The following is a 21,618-nucleotide window of genomic DNA, read 5'->3' as shown; positions in this document are numbered from 1 at the left end:
AGTCAAATCAAGCCTAGATCAAGTCATTAAACCATGCTTGGAATATTTATGGACACATTTAGAAGGTCAAACAGATGACCCGTAGTTTTTCTGGAGCAACCATCTACAACACTTACGACAGACTACTACCTCCACAACAATCAACAATCACCCTTGTAACCTGGTTTCTCCTAGAACTTCAGCCAGATTATAATTATATAGTTTTGTAATTCCATTTTATCTAATTTAAGAGAAAAATTGACACATGTACTCATCATTCATAGTGAATTATTTCAACTGGGCTAGACCCCGTAGTTTTTCTCCCTTTAAAGCGTTTTCCATTTAAAAATTCGAGGTGCTTCTTTTCTTTTATCTGTGTGTATTGAATTCTCGTGTAATGCTAAAACGATAATCCATTACTCTATCGCCACGAATTTTCTAGCTCGCATCAATTTTAATATATTTTTAGCAATCATGAGAGTGCAAGTGAAAATGAGAAATTAATTAAGTCTAATTTTTTAAGCTTACAAAACTATCTAATGATTTTTTAGAACACTTAAGTTTCTATAAATAATCCATCAATAATTTAAATTATTTTCAATTTATTTATGTGTGATTATAATCATTTACATAAGTTGCTATCCATATTATATTTAATCATACATGTGCTTTGACAATTTAAGGCTTTATATTCTAAATGATAAATTGTTTAAAAAAAACAAGTTATATTTCTATCATAATTACTCATTGATTTTTAACTTAATATTATAAACAAGAAACTTAGGATTTTTGTGTGAAATGTAATTTTTTTTATTATAATTTTTAAAGATGATTGACATAAATACCACTCAATTTCAACATATTTACATATCATGCATTTAAATTTTTAAACGTAATATTATTTTTGATGTCATATGATAGCTTTGGGTGGTATAAATATGAAAAGGTGAAGTGTTATATATGTAAATACAGAAGAATTGGGTGGTAAAAGTGTTATATATGTAAATACAAAAGAATTGGGTGGTCTTTATGTAAATGCCTCCTTTATTAAAAAGAAATAATTTATTTTTCTTGGAGCTAGTATATCCTAAGTACATTTAATTATTTATATATCTAACACTTAAGTTTAAATTTTAATTTATAGATCACTTTTTTTTAATGCATGAAAAGATATATGTCGCTTTCTAAAAAGTAAATGAAGATTTTTTTTTTTTTGGGTGATTTGAAAGATTTAAATGGTATAGATGTAAAATAAATAAAATTGAAGTGTTAAATATGTAAATATATAAGAATGTAATTTCATTCCTACACAGTATGAGTGCAACCTCAATTTAGTTTTAATGGTGGTTTTTATGATTATGTAAAGGGGGTGATTACGCCTCGGGGTACGAGTGAGCTGAGTTTGAGCGAGCACGGGCTTGAATTGCGTTCGGCTTGTTAAAAATATCATTGTTCGTGTATGGCTCGTAAGCGAAAAAATTTTATTTGCGTTTAGCTTGTTTGTTTAGCGAGCCGAACACGAGTTTGTGAACAACAAGCCATGCATTTTAACAAGCCTAGTTACGCAGCTGTAGAATGTTGACAGTAGGGGCGAGATTTAAATCTTATTATTTTATATTAAAATATTCATTTAAATAGAATTTAATATTTTTTTATTCTATTTTTTAATTTAAAATTTTAATTGATCATAAATCTTGGTGTGTGTGTGTGTGTAATATATGACTGCAACCGGTGGCCTGCTGGATGTCAGTTTCGGCGCAAGTCCCCTTTGTCTAATGTTCAAATTTACCTGGGTCGAATTAACACGTATGGGGTGGATAGACACAAAATATTGTCAATCTTTTATAAAAAAAAAAATAAACACACACACACAGATATATACACTTATGTTTTCTTACTTTACAATAGCACCAAAAACTTGATCGTGGAGAAAATAATAATTTAACTTTTTATATATATATATATATATATATATCAGGATACTTTTTATTCTATATTAATAGACTATATAAAACTTCTGAATATAGATTCAAACAATAGTTTAATCTAATGTAAAAACAGATAAAAATATGGACTTTAAAGCAAATCTGAACTTCAGTTTATAAACTTATTAATGAATTTGATAATAACTCAAATTCATTTGAAAACTTAAAACCAAAGGAATCCAATGGAGAATAATTGGAATAGCTGTTAAAAATTTCTAATGTCCGACATCAAAATTTAATTTATTACACAAAGGGTCTTTTTGAGTAGAAAATTTTACGTCCAGACACTCTCGTATGTGCGGAAGATGAAACCATGTCATCATCCTGTAACAGACGTAATATTTTCTCATATTTGAGGTGATTTTATTGCGGTTCCACTTTTCAGACTATCACGATATTTTTATCTGGCCGTTATTTTTATACTGATTATTTAATTTTTTTTTGTGGACCGAAGCTATTCTTATAATTATATTTCTTAAAGTGTGATAATCTTAACTTGTAAGAAAAATATTTAGGACACTCATAATAGTTTTTTAAAAAATTGCTTCATAATAGCTGAAAATCCAGATAGCAAACTAGATGTTTCAAAAGGGATAAATTCTTGTTTGGATAAGAATGGAAAGTCTTAGAATACAGAAATAGCCGTTGAAAGCTGATAGTAGAAACCCAAAGACTTCTCAATTAGAAGAATTCAAGAGGTGTTTTTTGCAATGTCTAATAGTTCTATACATTTCAAACAAATAGAAAATTGCTAGTATATGACCAAAAGAAAATAAGTTGAGATTTTCATACCTATTTTATATTATTTTTGATGATATTGCACTTTAAAGATATATATTTTTGATGTTTTGTCACAGGAATGATCAATTAAGGTAATTGGAACAAAAAGTTGCAAAAAATAACGAATTTGGAGCGAAAAGAACCAAAATGTGAAGATTTGAACTAGGGCGTCGACGGCGAGAATTTCCTAATACTCTAGATATAATAATGTAGAAGGCCCGTTGACGACGCCCTCGAGGCCACCGACGGCGAGATCAGCGGTTATGTCCAACAATGCATTGGATGAGGACGAATTTTTGACGGATGCTTAAACAACTCTTGAGAAAACTCATCCACAACTTTTAAAAGAAGCTTTTGGCGAAAATAAGTGTGTGAAGTGGGTGTTAAGTGTGTGTTAAGTATTAGGAAAGTGTAGAGAGTCTAATTGTGAGGAATTCTTCGAGAGATTGTAAGAGTGGAGGGAAAGTGAGAGATTTATTTCTCCTTGCCGCTTCGAAGATGAATTCTGTGTACTGTAAAGAAATGAAGAGATTCAGAAGAACTTTGAGGAGTTTGCTTGGGGAGAAATTAGAGATAAGTGTATTTACTTATTGTAGTTGTATAACTTTGCTTTTATATATGAATTTTGAGTTTTGTTGTGTCTTCCCCGTGAGTTATGAGTAGTTTTCTCTGTCTTTCTCCTTGTCTTGAGATTTGTGAAGTCGCGATTTGAATTAGTTGAGTCATGAAAATGTTAAAGAAATTGTGATGATCTTTTCACTTCGATCTTAATTTAATTTAAATCTGGCTAATTGATTTGTTAAAATATGTTGAGTTTTACAACTAAAGTGAAAATTACATCCAAGATTCAGGGAGGTCAAAGCCCTTGGAAGTTGGGTGCTAATAAATAGGGAAATAAAATTATCGGGCGTAGAATTGGAGATTTTAGAGTGACAGACTAAAATCCCCAATTCGGTCCTATCGGGGAACGTGGGGGCTCCGAAGTGAGAGCCAATATCCTCCCAGCCTAGCCGCAGATTCAGTAAACAAGCGTATGATTAGTCAATGTTCTTTATACCTTGACCAATGGGTAAAGAATAGGTATGCTCCTATTTGACACAATACAATTTGAACTGATTCACATTATCCATTCACTATAATTTCTTGACAAGGGGAAGGATGTTTTCTTATATATTGAATATCAGATTAAAAACTTATTTGTATAATTAGTTATTTAAGAGTTATTAGAATTATATATTTATTTCAATTGCCTATTAGTGACAGATAAACAAGTTGAAGTATATTCTTTTCTAAAATTTTAGTTCGTAGTTTTAATATTACTCTCTGTGGGATCGATATCTAGGACTCCATTAGAGCCTTATATTACTTGAGCGATACGTATACTTGCGTTGATAAGTGTGACTTATACATCTTTATCAAATCTATAACCGTTATTAAGTTTTTGGTGCAGTTGCTGAGGAATTAAATCTTTTAGCAGCAGTATTAATCACTTAGATTTTAAAACATATATAAAGTCGCTGTCAGTATAAAAACTGAAATTAGAAAAATTACAAATAGAACCAAGCAAAATTACAAATAGAACTAATCTGAGTCAACAAAACCTACAATGTTAACAAAATCAGCAATACCTATATCCAAAGTTCCCCGACTATATCGAAGAAGCCATTTTACAGCCTTCCAATGTTCAAAACCAGGATTGGACAGAACCCTGTTTAAAACACTAACAAAATAAGTGTTTGATATCACTCATGTACCAAATAAGAGATAGATGCTTCCGTTCCACTCCGCTCGCTCGCTCTATTCTGCTCCAGCATCTGCCCAATTGTGGGGAGTTTTGTTATGCGGGTTGGGGGTGCAGGGGCAACGCCGCCGCGGTACGACACAGAGGTAATTTTGTAATGACAAATTGTACACCATGGTTATATTTATATATATATATTTATATATGCTGTATTGTAACTATAAAGGGAATTTGTATTATTTTTCATGAAATCTAAAGAAGTCGCTGCTCTGCTCCCAATGACGTAGACAAATTGCCAAACCTCATTAAATCTCTTTGTTTTCTTCTTAATTTTTATGATTCTTGGGCTTTCTTTGCCTTAATTCCTCAACAATAAGCAAAACCAGGTCTCGAACAAGAAAAATTATTCCATACGGATGAGACGCCACACGCAGCTTGCGTGCGGTGTCCGATCCGGACCGTAAATCACCTGATCTACGGTCCCGATGTATTTCGGTGGGCCCCACCTAATTTTTTTTTTATAAAAAAATGGAAATAATCCTGACCGTAGATCACCGCGATCTACGGCCAGGATCGGACACCGCATGCAGAGATGCCCAAGAATTTAAATTCATAACATACATTAAAAAACCAATGACATTAGCATAAGGAATTTTAGACATTTTTTTTGAATATTTATATCAGGTTTAGGACAAAAAATTGAAGAGAGTTTAAAATGATTTCCAAGGGGTAGATTAACAATTTCAGAACCTGCCATTGAAAATTCAACACCTTCTGAAGATGACCTTTTTGACAGAGAAATAACTCTTTAGCTTTTCCATCCCTCCGATTTTTCATTCCTCATATCATAACCAAAGTCTTTCATATCAAATTCATATTTTAGCACTTGTTTAATCATATTTATTTCAGTTTTTTCTTTACAGGACAAAAGTACATATCATCCACACAAATCAGTAAGCTTAATTAGGTTCCTTACAGGAAGGAAATAGCTTCTTTAAAATTTCAAGGTTTCAGAAACCTCATATTCAAGATCTGTCAAGAAAGCAAATTCAATTAATTCTGAATATCCATATTTTTATGTTGTAACGAAACTCCCCCAATTAGACAGATGCTTTCGCTCCACTCCGCTGACTCGCTCCGTTCAACTCTAACAACTGTCCGTTATCTGATATACGAGCCATACCTGACAATTTAAACTCTAACAGTCACCAAAAAAGCATAATGAATATAATCAAGAACCCCTTCTGCATCAAGTGAAGATAATTTAAAACTGAGAAGGTGAGATTTCCAGCATATATCCTGACACTGCAAATCTAATTATAGCTAAATTATAATAAAAACATGTTTTTTACTTCACATAATCCTCAGCATTCAATACAACAAATAACAATCGATATCTCTTCTGAAAAACAAATGAAATACAAATTAAATAGTCAAGCTAGGAAATCGAAAGAATTACCCTGCACACTATATCTAACATACACATACATATATCATTATTATTAAGCTCAATCATGTCGCCTCGTGAGTTTAACCTTGAGGCCATGCTTCATGTACATGGTGAGGGCTAACTTAGGGAGAACAGGATGGCCTTTAACGACAGTGACATGATAGTGAAGAAGAAGACTGGCTGCGACGAACTTCATCTGATAGTAAGCGAAGTCTTTACCCAAACAAAGCCTGGGTCCGCCATTAAAGGCGACGAATTTGTACGCTGATTCGCTCATGAAACGCCCGTCGTCTCTCAGCCATCGTTCTGGTTTGTATTCTCTGCAATCTTTTCCCCATATGCTCTCCATTCTTCCCATGCTGTAGATTGAGTATATCACCTTCGTTCCTTTCTTCAGCGCTGTTCCGTCGGGAAAAATCTCATCTTTAATCACCTGTAAGCTCATTTGCAGATGGACTTGGTTATAGTTTATAAAGTGACTCGGGAATATATATATATATATATATTATATATATATAAATGTAATTTTAATAAAAAACATGCACATCACAACATATTATTCAAATTGACTGAGTGTTGTTCGAACAATAACTTTCTAATTGGAACTAATTGCATTGTTGTTTCTTCAAAAAGCAGCAGCCACCTCAAACACATTCTTAATGTCTGTGCATTTTTCTCATTTATTAATAGTTCATTTTATAATAATTTTTGGGGAATTTACATTCTTATGTGTTTGCATGTTTAATACATAAATTTCACATATTTACATCCATATACAACATCCAAAACTTCTATAGACATAAAAAACCATTATTTTAACTTATTAAAAGCAAATTTTAAATTTTATTTCTTACACTTATACCATATGAATCATTCATCAACAAAAATATCACCAATTTAACTCCTGAAAATTAAAACTAATAATTGTTTTCATGCATAGATAAAGTTATATATATATATATATATATATATATAGAATTAGATATGTAAGAACATATGAATTGAATGTTATGTATGTAAATCTTCCTGATTTTAATTTGATGTATATGTATGTGTGCATGCATGCATGTATGTATGGTAAGATGTGTTTATATATATTTATGCATTGCAAACATACATGCTTATATAGACGTAAACACTTGGAGAAGACGATATCTATGTTTGAAAATCCTATTCATATATTAGTATTTATTTTTTGTGTTAATACTTTTTTAGCATAATGAGAACATTGCATAATCAACAAAATTTTTCTATCTAGTATGATCCACGCTATGTATATAATTGCCCCAAATTAACATCCATCGCATGTAAAACATCACTATTTACAAATGGAATACCCAAGTGATATTTAGGAACTCTAGAACTCATGCATTTACATGTGCCACCATCAAAACATTTAGAATTTGATAAAAATGAGAAATATGAAGTGTGGTTTTGTCATGATTTTTGTATTTTTTAGTGATAATTTGAAAAATAGAGAAAAGGCATGGTAGATCTGTAAATATGCAAAAAAATAAAAAAAAAGTTAAATTAAAAAGATAATAATAATAATAATAATAATAAAATACCTCCTTGTGGTCAATAGGGACGGATGGATATAACCGGAGTGCCTCCGATATCGCTGCTTGCAAATACTCCATCTTCTTCACCTCCTCCGGCCGGAAAACCACTTCAGACCAACCACCACTAACCTTCTCCTCTTCCCCTCTCTCCTTCACTATCCCCTTCACCTCCTCCACTATCTTCTCCTCCACCCTCCCATTCCTCTCCAACAACCAAAATAACCAAGTCAGCGCCACCGACGACGTGTCCCTCCCCGCCAATATAAAGTTCACACACACATCCCTTAAAAACTCATCCGAATGCCTCCCTCCTTCCTCGTCCTTCTCCTTCATAAACGCCGTCAACAGATCTGATCTCCCCGCCACCGTCGACTTCATCTCCTCTCTCCTCTTTCTTATCACGTCGTAAGCGAACGCGTCGACCGTCATGATCGACCTCCTCAGCCTCCTCTCACTCCCGATATCGAGCGTTCTCATCGCCTTCCAGACCGTCGTCGGCATCACGAATCGTTGCACCGTCCCCTCGGTCGCCTCCTCGAAAGCCGTCGCAAATTGTATGTCCGGCAAGCCTTGCCGGAGGCATCCCGGGTCGATGCCAAAGGCGATCATGCATACGTTGTCAAAGGTTAGCCGGAGCAACACATCCTGTACGTAAGACCACCATTGTTAAAAAAATGCTTCCTTTTTCTTATGTGAACATACTCTGGTTGGAGGAATTGTTAGACGACAGTTCTGATGAGTCGACATGTCATTCACAACAGTCTATTCGTATTGGGACTGTTGTTGGGACGTTTGATCTGACAAAAGTTACAACTTTTCCAAACCCCACTATTTTCAAAAAAGCATATAAAATATATCATCAATTCTTATATATTTACATATTTTCACACTTACCATATACAATAAAAGTGCCAAAAACGAATCTCAAAGGGACAAGATGTGTCAAAGAAGGCCGATTGGAAACTCATAAGCCCAATTATTCCATTAGAAGCATCAATACCAGGGTGAATCAAGGGTGTGATTTATATGTGTTTCTCTCTAGCTTTCTCTCTTATCTCACACTCAATTCCTTCAGTATGATTCAATAACAAATTAATATTCAAAATTTACACCTTTATATTTCCACACATAAGTCAAATTTTTAATATTATATTATTATTATTTTTAAAAAATAAAATATATTATTTCATGCATAGGTTAAAAAGACCCTAATATTTTGTATATAAATATGGAAGTTTAGATATAAGATATGTACATACATAGGAATTATGTGCTGTGTATGTAAATTTTCTTATATATATATATATATATATATATATATATATATATATATATATATATTTATTAGGCTTATTCACTTGAACGAGTTGGACATAAAGCGAGTGTAAAAACCTCTTACAAACCCTAATAGTTTAGTAAAACAGAAAAGATGATCATAGAATTTCTGTTCCCCAGAAGCTCAACATACCTGAAGATCAACAACGGCATCTCCGGTGACAGCGAACTCGATCACCGGCAGCAGCCGGTGATGCACGAGCTCAACCAAAGACCTCGCCGTCATGGCCCTAAACTCCGACGAGTGAAACGCGAGGCTCGCTGTCTTTCTCTGCCGCCGCCACGTCTCATCATCGGCTGCGAATATTCCGCCACCGAGAAGATCCCGTACGGCCTCCGCAAAGTAAGCTCCTTTGGGAAAACTCAAAAACTTGGACTTTAGAAGATGCTCCAGATTTCTCGGATCAGCGGTGATGACGCAGTGGAGGTTCGTCAGCCATGGACCACGGAAAGTGAAGGTTCCTCCGCGGTCCACCAGAACGCTGGTGATCAGCTCGTATATGTTGCGGCGGAGTCCGAGGACGAGAGAAGGGAGCATGCCGAGGAGTGGCCACGTGGCGAGGCCATGGCGACGGCGCTGCCGGAGAGAGTGGATGGCGATGAAGATGGAGATGGCGAGAGCGAGTTCGACAGTCGGGAGTTTTACGGCGGGGGAGGTGGTTGGAGAGGGTGGGGATGGGCGCGGCGGCGGGGAGGGTGAAGTTACTGGAGATCATGATGGTGGTGGTGATTGGAGAGAGGAGGAGTTAAGGGCTGATATTGATGAGTATATAAGGGGATGTATCTATCATGAGATATATAGAGTGAATGGCTTTGTGAGCTTATCGTTTGATGTGGTTGGTGAACGGACATGTGGGAGGGAGTTAGAGATGTAAATGGTTTAAATATTTGTAATATTTTTGTAAAAAATAAAAAAAAAAATTGTATTGCAACATACTAATTAACTTTGTATGTGTTTAGTAATTGATATATATGTAAGTTCATAAGAATTATGTTGGATGTATGTAGATTTCCCTTAAAATTTTGGTCGTAGTGGATCAAAAAACAATGAAATATGTTCTAATTAAATATGTTCTAATATGACCGAAAAATTTGATAAATAATATTGTATTAATCTCAAAGAAGATATGAGGACTTCAAGACTTATTTTAGATACTTTTGATCAAGCTATTGTGAAATATGTTCTAATATGAGCGAAAAAAATTGATAAATAATATTGTACTAATCTCAGAGAAGATATGAGGACTTTAAGACTTATTTTAGATACTTTTGATCAAGCTATTGTGATATACTTGATTAGGATGAGTTTCAAAGCCTTTGAGTGAGCTAATTGATCAGTACAATACTTTTTCTAAGGGAGTTAGAAATATGTTTCTTCAGTTATTAGTAATTTTTTATGACATAATGGATTGGAGAAGAAACTATATTCAATTGATTGGAAAACTTCTACTCTTCTTAAATCTAATGGAGGCCTTGACATCACTTCTTTAGATGTTATTAGTGTTTTATGTAAGACTGAAATTGTAGGACTTTTCAGCTGACAAAAAGTAACAATTTGTCTTTTTTGCTTTGATCCTTGGTTGAATGATGACTCCTTATAAGAAAAAAATTAAGGAAAATATTTTTGATTAGTTTGGGTTCCTTAAAATATGAAACTTTGTGACATTGGGGCTAATGTGGTTTGGTCTTTTGAGACCTCTTTGTTAGTGTCTTGCTACCTTATTCAACTGATTATGAGTATTCCAATTAATTGTGGGCAGTTCTATTTCTTGTTTTTCGATTGGACTCAATCACTATTCTCACAGAGTTATGATTTTCATACATATACACAAATTATTGCTTTTGTGATTGGTATAAGCCTGTTTGGGTCCAAGGTTTCTCAATTAAACTTTCTTTACACACTTCTAAGGTTGCTCATAACATGTGATGTACTGATTTCTATAGGGTTCTTGGTTGATGTTAAGTGTGTTCTTTGCAATCAAGGATTATAATCTCACAACCACCTCTTCTTAAGAAATGCATCCTAAGTGGCAATCCCTTTCCAATGGATAGCAATATCTTTCAGTTGTTATTTCATGCTGATTCTTTATCTTGTAAATTCTATAAGACATTTTCCTTATCTGTGGTTCAAGCTATAACTCTCCATATTTAGCTTGTGAGGTCATTGCCTGATTATTTACAAAAACAAGAGATATATGAAATTTAAGAAGGAGATTCCAAAAAACTTTAAACTAATAGAATTTTTATTTTTATTTTTTATTATTAAATATGAGTTTTTAGGCATTAGATATGTGAATTGAAATGTTTCTGGTTGTATGCATGTAAAATCCATTATAATTGTTACATTGATCTATATAACTCTCTAATAGAGAATACCATCTATAGTTTGATTTGAACTCGGGCATCAGATCTTGAGGCTTACAATATTTTAGGGGCATTTATGCACATACCACACAAGTCTTATGTATTTGCATTTCTAACTTCTAAAGATTCATATTTGCATGCATACCATTCATATCCTTAACATCACATCAAAATATATATCATCATCACTATTTTCTTGCGTAGGTTCATGGCACCAAATTATTATAAGGATAAATTTAAGACTTTGGCCATTAGATATGTAAATACATAAGATTTATGTGATATTTATGTAAATTTTCCAATATTTTATTAATGATTAGAGTCGTGTTCAAATTAGCATCCCGAGGGACCAAAAGTATGGATATTACAAAAGAAGCTTAAACTTGACTCATCCATGTGTAAGTTTTCTATTCTTAATCAGTAAGCAATAACTCATCTATGAAAGGCTAATTATATTAAGAATTTTAAAGGAAATTTGGAGTGAAATTATTATTTTTAATTACAATTTTACCTTATGACTATGATTATTTAAAGAAATTATTACTAATGAATGCCATCACATGCTTTGGGCCAAAAATGTCTAATAAATATGATTATAATGCTGTCAGAATTGATTTATGATGAGCACAATTATAATATGACACTAATCTCAAAGTACATTTAAGAGTTTAACAATTTTGTTCTCTTTTTTTAATAAAAGGATGGACTTTTTGCATCTTCATCCACATTTCATTTATACTCCTGTTGTCTCAAGAACTTTGCATTGAAGAATTGATAGAAATTCAAAGCACACTCATTGGCCAAATGTCAAATTATCATTTTTTATAATGGAGGTTGTTGTAAATATATTTTTACAATAATAAAAAAATGTTTATGAGTAGGATAGGGATTAGGTATTGCCAAAGGAGGGTGGCCAAACATAATTTTCTTGCATTAGACTATTTGGTTGGATAACGCTTGCAAATAGTAATGAAAGTTAACTGCAAAAGGAAAATTGCCATTTGTCACATGCACCTTTGCTTGCAATGCTTTAAGAAGTTCAGTCGGTTGAGGGGTTAATTTTTGTATAATTTAGTGATGGTGACATTATAGCTTAGGTTGATTAGTTTTATGTATTGTTTATGGTTTCATTGGAGGGTTTTTATTTAATTATTTGATTGTTGGAGTAGAAGGCTAGAGGGTGTTTCTTGGATGATTTAATCTTTTTTTTTTAAGCGAAATTTGCATGTATAACACATAGTTCTTATGTATTTACATATCTAATACGCAAAATTTCATATTATATTTAGAACACCTTGTCGTCATTATTTCACTTTTAGAAAGATGGTTGTGATGATATATTTTTATGTGATGTTAAAGACTTGAGCGGTATGCATGTAAATATGAATGTTTAGCTACAAGATATGTAAATACATCAGAAGTGTGTGGTGTGCATATAAATGTCTCTTTTTTTATATGTATTAAGGGGTCAATTTTGAGGGTTTCTTGTTAGTTTTAATTCTTGTTATGCCTCATTATGTAAATATGAATGTTTAGCTGCAAGATATGTAAATACATGAGAATTGTGTGGTGTGCATATAAATGTCTCTTTTTTTTATATGTATTAAGGGGTCAATTTTGAAGGTTTCTTGTTAGTTTTAATTCTTGTTATGCCTCATAAAAGCATGATGCCATTTGCTTTACTCAACATTTGAAAGAGACTTTTTGTAATATGGTTAGAATTAATATAATATTTGTAAAAATAGCGCCCGAGCGAGAAAATTAAATTAAAATTCAAATTAATATTGGATTTGGTACAAGTTAATTAATTAATTAAGTGTGCGTGGCCCTATATCATTGATTTATTGATTTTTTTTTTTAATTTTGCATCATGGTTCATCGAAATACAAGTTTTGGTATATGATTATGATTGAAGTGAAGTATTTCTTTAATTATTTGATAACTTGAAATCTTAGATCTAATGAAGGCTATCAAATTTAATTTAATTTTTAATTATAAACTATAAGTAATCAAAATACTAACTACTTTACAATTATTTTATATTGATTAATGGATATATATCTTCGTTAATTATGTTCCTAAACCGCTATTGACCCATCTATCAAGCATTATGTATTTCTAATTATTTGCTAATCAGCACTTTTAGTAAATCATTTTAAGAATTGAATCACTAATTTTTTCCTAAATCAATTGATCATTCGATCAAAAAAAAATATATGTTTGCTTGAATTAGTTTTTTTTTTTAATTGTTATTTTTTAATATTTTTTTATAATTTTTAAAGTTATGCAACACTTCTTTGTTATGGTTTGGTAGCCAAATATACATTTTCTCTTTATAGTAAATTTATATAATTATTGCTAAGCTACTTCTAACAAACCTAAGCCTTTTAAGGCATCACTCTTGTTAAGATTTTAATCATAAATAGTCTCCTAAAATTGTTCACAAAGAAAAAAGTGATCTTAAAGAAGAGAAAGTGATTGATAGCTTTTGGAAAGATTGGAAACCAAAGGAATATGGCTTATATTTAACCAAATGTGTTCGATTTTGATGGTTAACTTTTCATTATCATTAATCATATGGTTATAAGTAAATGAATACACTTGATGAATTGTTTGAACTGGGCTTGGTTAATACACATGTTTGAGTTTGTTTAAGTCAATGATTACATAAATTTGAACTATTTTAACATTTGAAATGTCAAATGAATTAAATTTGAACATAATCTAATTTATTTATGTTTTTTAGCAAGATTGTTTTTTTGTTCAACATGTAACCTTGTTGAAAGCTTGGCATAAAGCTCAATGAGTGCTAATATAATATTTAATTAAAATGAGTTTAATACAACTTATTTGATTATTTATGTAATAGTTACATATTATGTATTTGTTTGTTAGTTTAAAATAAATTCTTATTTTATCTCTTATTTAAAAAAAAATTATATCTTATTTTACACTTTTGAAGATACATGCAAATCTTCTTTTCTTCTCCTTATCTGACCTCTTGCAATATGTGTGCTGGTGAATGGTCGATAAGCAAACTTTCTTACCATAAAAGTATGAAGCCAAGGAAATGCTTCAAACTTTATGACTATAGATTTACTATATGCTCATTTCCTATGGAATAATTATTAACCAGATAAATATATATAATTATATTTTAATCATTTGGTCTTTTTTTAAATTAATTAATTATTTGTAGCAAATTAAAATATTGACATGATATGATCCTGTAAAACATAAATATGTCAGACAAAATTTCTGAGAGGGGTGATCTGCAACCTGAACGATTCACAGTTGGGACGGTCCACATAGTGGACTACTAGCAGCATAGACCACAGTCTAGATGACCAACAACTTGGACGACTCATAGATGAGACAACCAGTAGTCTGCACGACCAGCTGTTAGGATAGCTCGAGCCTGGACAACTAGCAGCCTGGATGACCTGCAGTCGGGATGACTGACAGCTTGGATGACTAGCAGTTGGGATGACCTACATTTGGGACGACATGTAACATGAATAAACTGCAGCCTAGACAATCGATCTAGCTTGGATGACCTACCCAGTTCAACAAACTGAGTTGACCGTACTGACCTGAAGCTAATTAATCTTAGCATGCCGAGCCAAAAGCAGCATAACGAAATGCTCATACATGTAAAATATTAGAAATATCCATATAAAACCATCATTAAATAAATCATGAGAAAACATGTAACTTGAGATATTGTACCCTCTCCCTATAAATAGAGAATCATTTTTATGAGTAAAAATAGGTCCAAGAGTCCCGAGAAGAGCCATATTGTTTTTCATTATTGTGCACTTTTCTGTTTGTCTTTCTCTCTTTCTTGCCTTACACTCTATTCATTGGAAGTGATTAATAGTCAAATAAGGATTCAACATCCTAAAAGAGGCTCACTTCACGTTGTAGGATGTTAAATCCTTATTTGAATCACACCTAAGGAATAAAGCATAAGACATGAGAGTGAGAGATAGAGAGGGAGGGAGGGAGGGAGAGAGAGAGAGAGAGAGAGAGAGAGAGAGAGAGAGAGAGAGGTGCATAGTAATGAACAATAATTTGAATTGTTGATTAGTCATTTCTTAGATATTTTACATGTATAGGTCTTTGGTTTGGCTATCATATGTCTTGAAAGACTGAAGTTTGTTCAATTGTGCTGAATCAGAGTTGTCGATCAGCCATTAATGGCCTTCAGATAGGCAAAACTTAACTCGACCAGTTTGGCTTTGCCGGTTGGCTATTTTAGTTTTGTTGCCGACTATTGATTCCTGAAAGAGAAACTTTTGACAACAAAGCATACTTAATCTATCTAGTAAATAATGAATCATCATAATCTGATAGATAACACACTCATTGATGATGTGATCCTTCCGAATGCTCTATGTGATTATCCCTTGGTCAGTTCTCTACCTTGAATGAGGAATCTCAAGGGTGTCTGTGAGATGGCCGACGATGCTGAATTTATCCCTTGAGTTGGGTTTTACCGAGAGATCGGTTGATACTTCTGGTTGCTCAATTTGCCTTGGTCTTTGGCTCAGATGGACCATATTGCCAGGAGCACTTAAGCCTATTAACCTCTTCTAGAAAAATTCACAAGTGGTTATTTAAATTAAAAATTAATCTATTCTTTTATTTCTAAGAAAGTTTTGACAAATTAAATCTATTATTTGAACCAACATTATTATTTGAGTCGAATTAATATCAATGCCAAAATTTATCCAAAAAAGATTTATTTTTTTTTCTAGATTTCTTTTTAATGGAGCCCCTTAGAAAAAACTCCATATCATTTCATGGTCTAAACCAACCATTCCCCAAAAGAACGAGGTTTAGGTATTCCCTATATTTCAGAGAATTATTTGAAAAGATTTTCTTTTATATAGTAAACTTTACTCTTTTTTTGACTTTATTTGGTTTAGAATTATATTGTGGCATCTTATACTTGAAAACAAAATTTCACTTAGTTTTTTTTAGTGAGAAAATTTTGGAACCATCTACTTCCAATGAGTTTTTTGTGTTCATTTCCTTAACAAAGCCAAATTATTGCTCACATTTCAACCAATTCTAAAGGGATTATGTTTTATAAAAAAGGTACAACTCCTTATATGTTTAGTGATTTATATTGGCATGTATCTTACCCCTCAAATGTTGTTGGGCTAAGTTTATTCGGCACAAATAATACTCATGCATATACTCTTTTTATGTTTGACAAGCTCGCCTTAAAGGCCTAAAAATATTGCATAATTTCAAAAGAAAAACTACTTATTGCAATCATAATTGCACTTTTTATGATGGAAATGCAGGGAAGTCAAAATCATTTAATTTCCACCTGGCCATCCTACAAGACCTCAATAGGATTGCTCTGCCACTGGCTGGCACTTCACTCACGCACAGAAATTCTCTAAAATGTTGAACTATAGTTCCCATTTTCATTGCCACCAACTATTAAGAAAATCATATCCTTAATTATCTTTTGCAAATATGTGAATATTATTTAGGCAAAATATGATACAAGAAGCTAATATAAGTCAAAATATGACCTCATCTCTTTTTTGCATGTTATCGAGTGCCAAATTAAGTTATAGCTTAGCTAATGGACTATTAAGGATTATTTTCCTTTGTATGTGGTGCGACTATTTAGATATAGTTTGTTGACATTTTTTTATTAATTTTTTCCTTACTCATTTATATAGCTAATGGTTCTGTTGGGATTTGAATTCATAGTTTTTTTTTTTAATAATTTTTATTTTCATAGTTGTAGCAACTTAGATAAGCCACAAATAATTTTTTGTCATCTGACATGAATCGCGAAACATAATACGGATCTCGAGACGATATTTCAAGCAAGAAATATTCAAGTCTTGATAAAAAGTAAGTCAGAGCTCCGATTTCTGCAAACTTATAGTCAAACTGACCACCTTGAAGAGACAAACCTAATGATATAAGAACTAGCATAATCCCCTTGATGAGACAAACCTAATGATATAAGAACTAGCATAATCCGAGTCAAATCAAGCTCAGATCAAGTCATTGAATCACACTTAAAAGATTTTCGGACACATAAAGGGTTGTCGAATATGACAAGTTTATAATCAAATCAAGCGTCTCGACAAGATAAATCCAACGAGCTCAAGATCACTCAATTCTGACATCTTTAAGGCACTCAAATGTCCATTAAATGTCGTATGATCGAGGGAAGCTCTCCGGACCGTTCGATCAAAATGGTTCATATTCACGCATTAATTGAACACAAAACACTATAAATAAAGCTCCATTCCTCTCATGAGGAGGGGCTTATGCCTAAAGAGAGAGCCTGAGGTTCTGAGGAGAAACTGCAGCTCAGCATCACCGCCGACCGTCGTCGACCACCGCTGATCGCCGTCGAACACTGTCGACCTCCCTCAACAATCACCAACCATCATCAATCACCGACCGTCATTGACTACGTCAGCCTCCGTCGATCAACGCCTATCGTCGCTGATCCCCGCCAACCGTCGTCCATCGCTACCAACCACACGTCGTCAATCGCTACCAACCACACGTCGTCAATGGACATTGTAACCTGAAAAATATAGTTACAATTCTCATCTGCAGGACAAGGGATTTATGTAACCATCAATCAATAAAAAATTTTCGCAACTGCGCCAAACCCCGTAGTTTTTCTCTTTACGGGTTTTCCATGTAAAAACCTATGGTGTCACTACTGTATGTTTCTCTTTCATCTGTGTGTGTGCTGAATTCCCGTACAACGCTAAGACGATAATTCGTTACTCTACCGCCGCTAATTTTCTAGCACGCATCACTTCTCTTATCAAGATAAATTTTAATATGATCAAGTTTTAGTGATATTTTTGAAGGTCATTTCACTTGTTCGTTACTTGGACTATGTTGAATGTAAACTTAGGCCTTAATTAAGGTCCACTATAATCACCATTGTTAGCTTGTTATCAAATATTATTCAACCCCTAACTTTGGCCAAATTTTTCTGTTCGGAGTCCGGACGTGCGGACTCCAGACAACTTCAGGAATTCCTAAAGTTTTTTTTTTATTTAATTGAGAAAATAAAAACAAATTGTAATTGTAATAATTAAGAAACAAAATGTGATTTTCTTATTTTCTTAATCCAAAGAGACTGAATGCTAGAAAAAAAAGATAATTTGTTTTTTAAAATAAAGTAAAACATATATTTAAATTTATCTTTAATTCTTAACACCTAAGAATAAGTTACTAATGCTTTCTGCTTTTAAGCTATAAAGGTCATAAGTAGATGTGTTGTAAATGCTAATTATCATAATATGGTCTCTAGAATGGATCTTTATTTTGCCTAGTTATTAAATCGAAGGAGAGATTTTGTTGGATAATCAAGAGAGTTCAATATAAAAATAGAAATAAAGTACATAGCTTAGGTTGTAGGATTGAGAGGTTAGCAATCATTTGCCAATTACTAAAATAAATGATCTTGAATAACAAGTATATTTATGTGGATTGTAATATAACGTGTTAACAAATTGAGTGAGTTTATCAGTACATTGCGTAATTCTAATGAGTTAATTAACAATTGGTAAATTGACTAAATTTTGATCAAATACTATAAGATTAATCCCAAATCAAAGGATATATACTATAGTTTAATATTGAAAAAAATCATCTAATGGCCATTCCAACAAAGAAAAAAAATATGTAAATGGATGATGCATCATTCTCTTCCTACAAAGTAGAGGGAGATTTTCTATCTATTTATTTACGTTCTAAGAAACAAGCTCTATTAAAGAATTTTCTTTGTTATACAAAAGCTTCTAAGCCAATTTCTCAATAAAGAACAAAATCAGTAACTATCAGGTTGATGATGATAAGACCATCTAAACTCTTAGATTTGCTACACTCTTTTCAAATGACCATAAAAATAACCTTTTGGTTAATGATCAAATTCTAAAAAAAAAATGCGTCTAATTTTCTCAATAGTTTTAAAACCTTTCTAAGATTTAAAAATTATGTAGGAAAGTTAGGCATAATGAAGGAGATGTTTTTTTCAATTGACAAGTCTATCTTTAAATCTTAAAAATCTTTGATGGCAACTAACATTCATTTTTTTATTATTTTGTAAGGTGAATTAAAGGGAACCTCAAATATTCACAAGTAAAATTTTCAATGCAACACATTATAACAAATAACTAAAATTGTTGTGATGTTAGCATGATTAGTAAAATAGATTAGAGAGAACTAGAAATTTTTTGCTTTGAGATATAAGAGCCATTTAAATATTAATGGAATACATTTGAGCAAATGAGTTTGTTTAACCTTAGCTTTAAAAAAAGATATGGATAATAACATCTTTGCCTAAGATTTTTAGCACATTTGAATAAACTAGGTTGTAGAAAGAATTAACATGAAATTGAATTAATTAATTTCAATTAAATTAACTGAAAATAAACTAGGGAGTAGAGAAAACAGAGAATATTTGACCATTAATTTGTTTGTCCAAGTTATTTCTATAATTGAGAATGCAAACAACATTCATAGAAGTTTTAATGTCTTAATGAAAGAAGAAAAAGATGAAGTTTTAACTAACTAAAAAAACGATAACAAGATTAGTTTTGAAATATTTTCCTAAATTAATCCAAGTTATTTCTATAATTGAGAGTGCAAACAACATTCATAAAAGTTTTAATGTCTTAATGAAAGAAGAAAAATATGAAGTTTTAACTAACTAAAAAAACCATAACAAGATTAGTTTTGAAATATTTTCCTAAATTATATAATTTGCAAGAGAAATATTGATAAAATTTATAGATATTTAAAGTTCAAAAATTATTGATTCTAAGTTACCATGCTATTTTAGCACACAACATGACTTTGAGAAAGCAATTTAATTGGCATTTCTTCTATGATGCTTTATCATAGAAAAATTCATCATAATACTAACATTTTCTTAGTAGCTCAATATATCATATAAAATAAAGACATAAATCAAGATGAATAAAAAATAAAATAGAATTAGAGTATTAGCATACAACCTCCGTAAATTTTTTTGAGTTTCTTGGAGTTGATGAATGTCTAGTTCTTGGAGTTGATGAATGTCTTGTTGGTCGATGACTTCTGGTTGCCTTAATCAACATCTTTATGATGTTGTGGTCAATGAAACTATCATATCATTGATGACTCCTTTTTGGTACCTTGGCGATGCATTTAGTTAATATCACTCAATTTCACTTTGGTTGCTTTTGCTAATAGTTTGACTAAATTCCCTGGTTGATTCTTTACCTATTTTTACACCGTTGGCTCTTTAATGGTCTCATTGGCCATTTATGTTGTCGTCCAACCTAGTAAGATGATGTCTTACATAACATTTTGCATAACATCCCTTCCCATCAACTTTGAAATTGTTGAAAAACCTTATAATGTGCCTTGAGTCATATGTCATTGGTTGCATTTCCTCTTCTTAACCTTTCTTATTTCATGTTAAGAAGAAAAGATATATATATATATATATATATATATATATATGTGTGTGTGTGTGTGTGTGTGTGTGTTTTAGAAGAATGGTAGTTACACATCTATCTTTATACAGATTTTACCGACAAGATAATGAATTTCTTCCATTATTTAAGCCCGCTCTTCAAATAAACTTGATTTGCTTGAACAAAATTCTTATGTCTGTAAAGCTTGAAGAGGTTTTGGCGAAAACTCCTTCTACTATCTCTCGACAACCTTTTGATGCTGGCTCTAAGAGTCTGACATCTTGTTGATGGGCTAACACATCTAACTATAGTGAGGCTTTTTAGTGTATTGCCCCTTACTATTAAAATATTCTAAGAGGTAATTTCTTCGAAGACCTTTTCTTTCTCTCTTATTTTGTATGCTAGATAGCCTCTTTGATCATCACTAATCTTCAAATTCAGTGGCCTTTTTACTTACTTTATTACCTTGACAAGCCACATAATAATCAACATGATATTAGCTAACCACTAACTCTTCCCAGTTAGTGACATTTCCTAACCCTAACTGACAAGTCTCTACATTCGCCTGGGCTGTTAAAAATAATTTTTCTTGACGACCGCCTAATTCTCCTCATCGACACACTTGCATAGCCACCTTTCATCATGCCATTGACTATGTCATCATACTCGATTACACAATCTATTCAATGTGCTCTGCAAGTTATCACATTCAACAAGAGCAGTCTATTGTCTGAAGGAGTCAACGCCTTCATGTCTCTCATCAATATTTGACACCATCTCTTATCGAATGAATTACTTATGTTCATATTGCGATCATTCCATTGGTGTGTTCACCTATCATCCCATGATTGTCACATGACCCAACACTAAAAGCCTCCAAATACACTTCATGCTGCCCACATACATCCACCAATATCTCCATGGCATAGCCATTTCGATCAAATCTCTAACT

General features: G+C 32.4%; 1 protein-coding gene across 1 annotated transcript; it reads right to left on the bottom strand.

Annotated features, from left to right (window-relative positions):
• Positions 1-5,799: 5,799 nt before the first annotated feature.
• On the bottom strand, positions 5,800-21,588 carry LOC110019105 (cytochrome P450 86B1-like). Its single transcript, XM_020716677.1, has 4 exons — positions 21,501-21,588; positions 8,966-9,537; positions 7,504-8,142; positions 5,800-6,368 (listed from the first exon to the last, which is right to left on the bottom strand). The coding sequence occupies exons 1-4, from the start codon at positions 21,586-21,588 to the stop codon at positions 5,994-5,996; spliced, it is 1,674 nt and encodes a 557-aa protein (XP_020572336.1). The 3' UTR covers positions 5,800-5,993.
• Positions 21,589-21,618: the final 30 nt, after the last annotated feature.

The sequence above is a fragment of the Phalaenopsis equestris genome, unplaced genomic scaffold (assembly GCF_001263595.1).
Source record: "Phalaenopsis equestris unplaced genomic scaffold, ASM126359v1 Scaffold000002, whole genome shotgun sequence".
Taxonomy (NCBI): domain Eukaryota; kingdom Viridiplantae; phylum Streptophyta; class Magnoliopsida; order Asparagales; family Orchidaceae; genus Phalaenopsis; species Phalaenopsis equestris.
The sequence above is the reverse complement of the archived record's forward strand: the minus strand, read 5'-3'. Positions and strand labels throughout refer to the sequence as shown.

Excerpts from the sequence above, each read along its gene's own strand:
- LOC110019105 (XM_020716677.1), bottom strand. The coding sequence starts at position 21,588 with ATGGAGATATTGGTGGATGTATGTGGGCAGCATGAAGTGTATTTGGAG. Across the intron at positions 8,143-8,965 it reads ATGCCGTTGTTGATCTTCAG|GATGTGTTGCTCCGGCTAAC; the intron begins GTATGTTGAGCT and ends TCTTACGTACAG. Across the intron at positions 6,369-7,503 it reads TCCCTATTGACCACAAGGAG|GTGATTAAAGATGAGATTTT; the intron begins GTATTTTATTAT and ends ATGAGCTTACAG.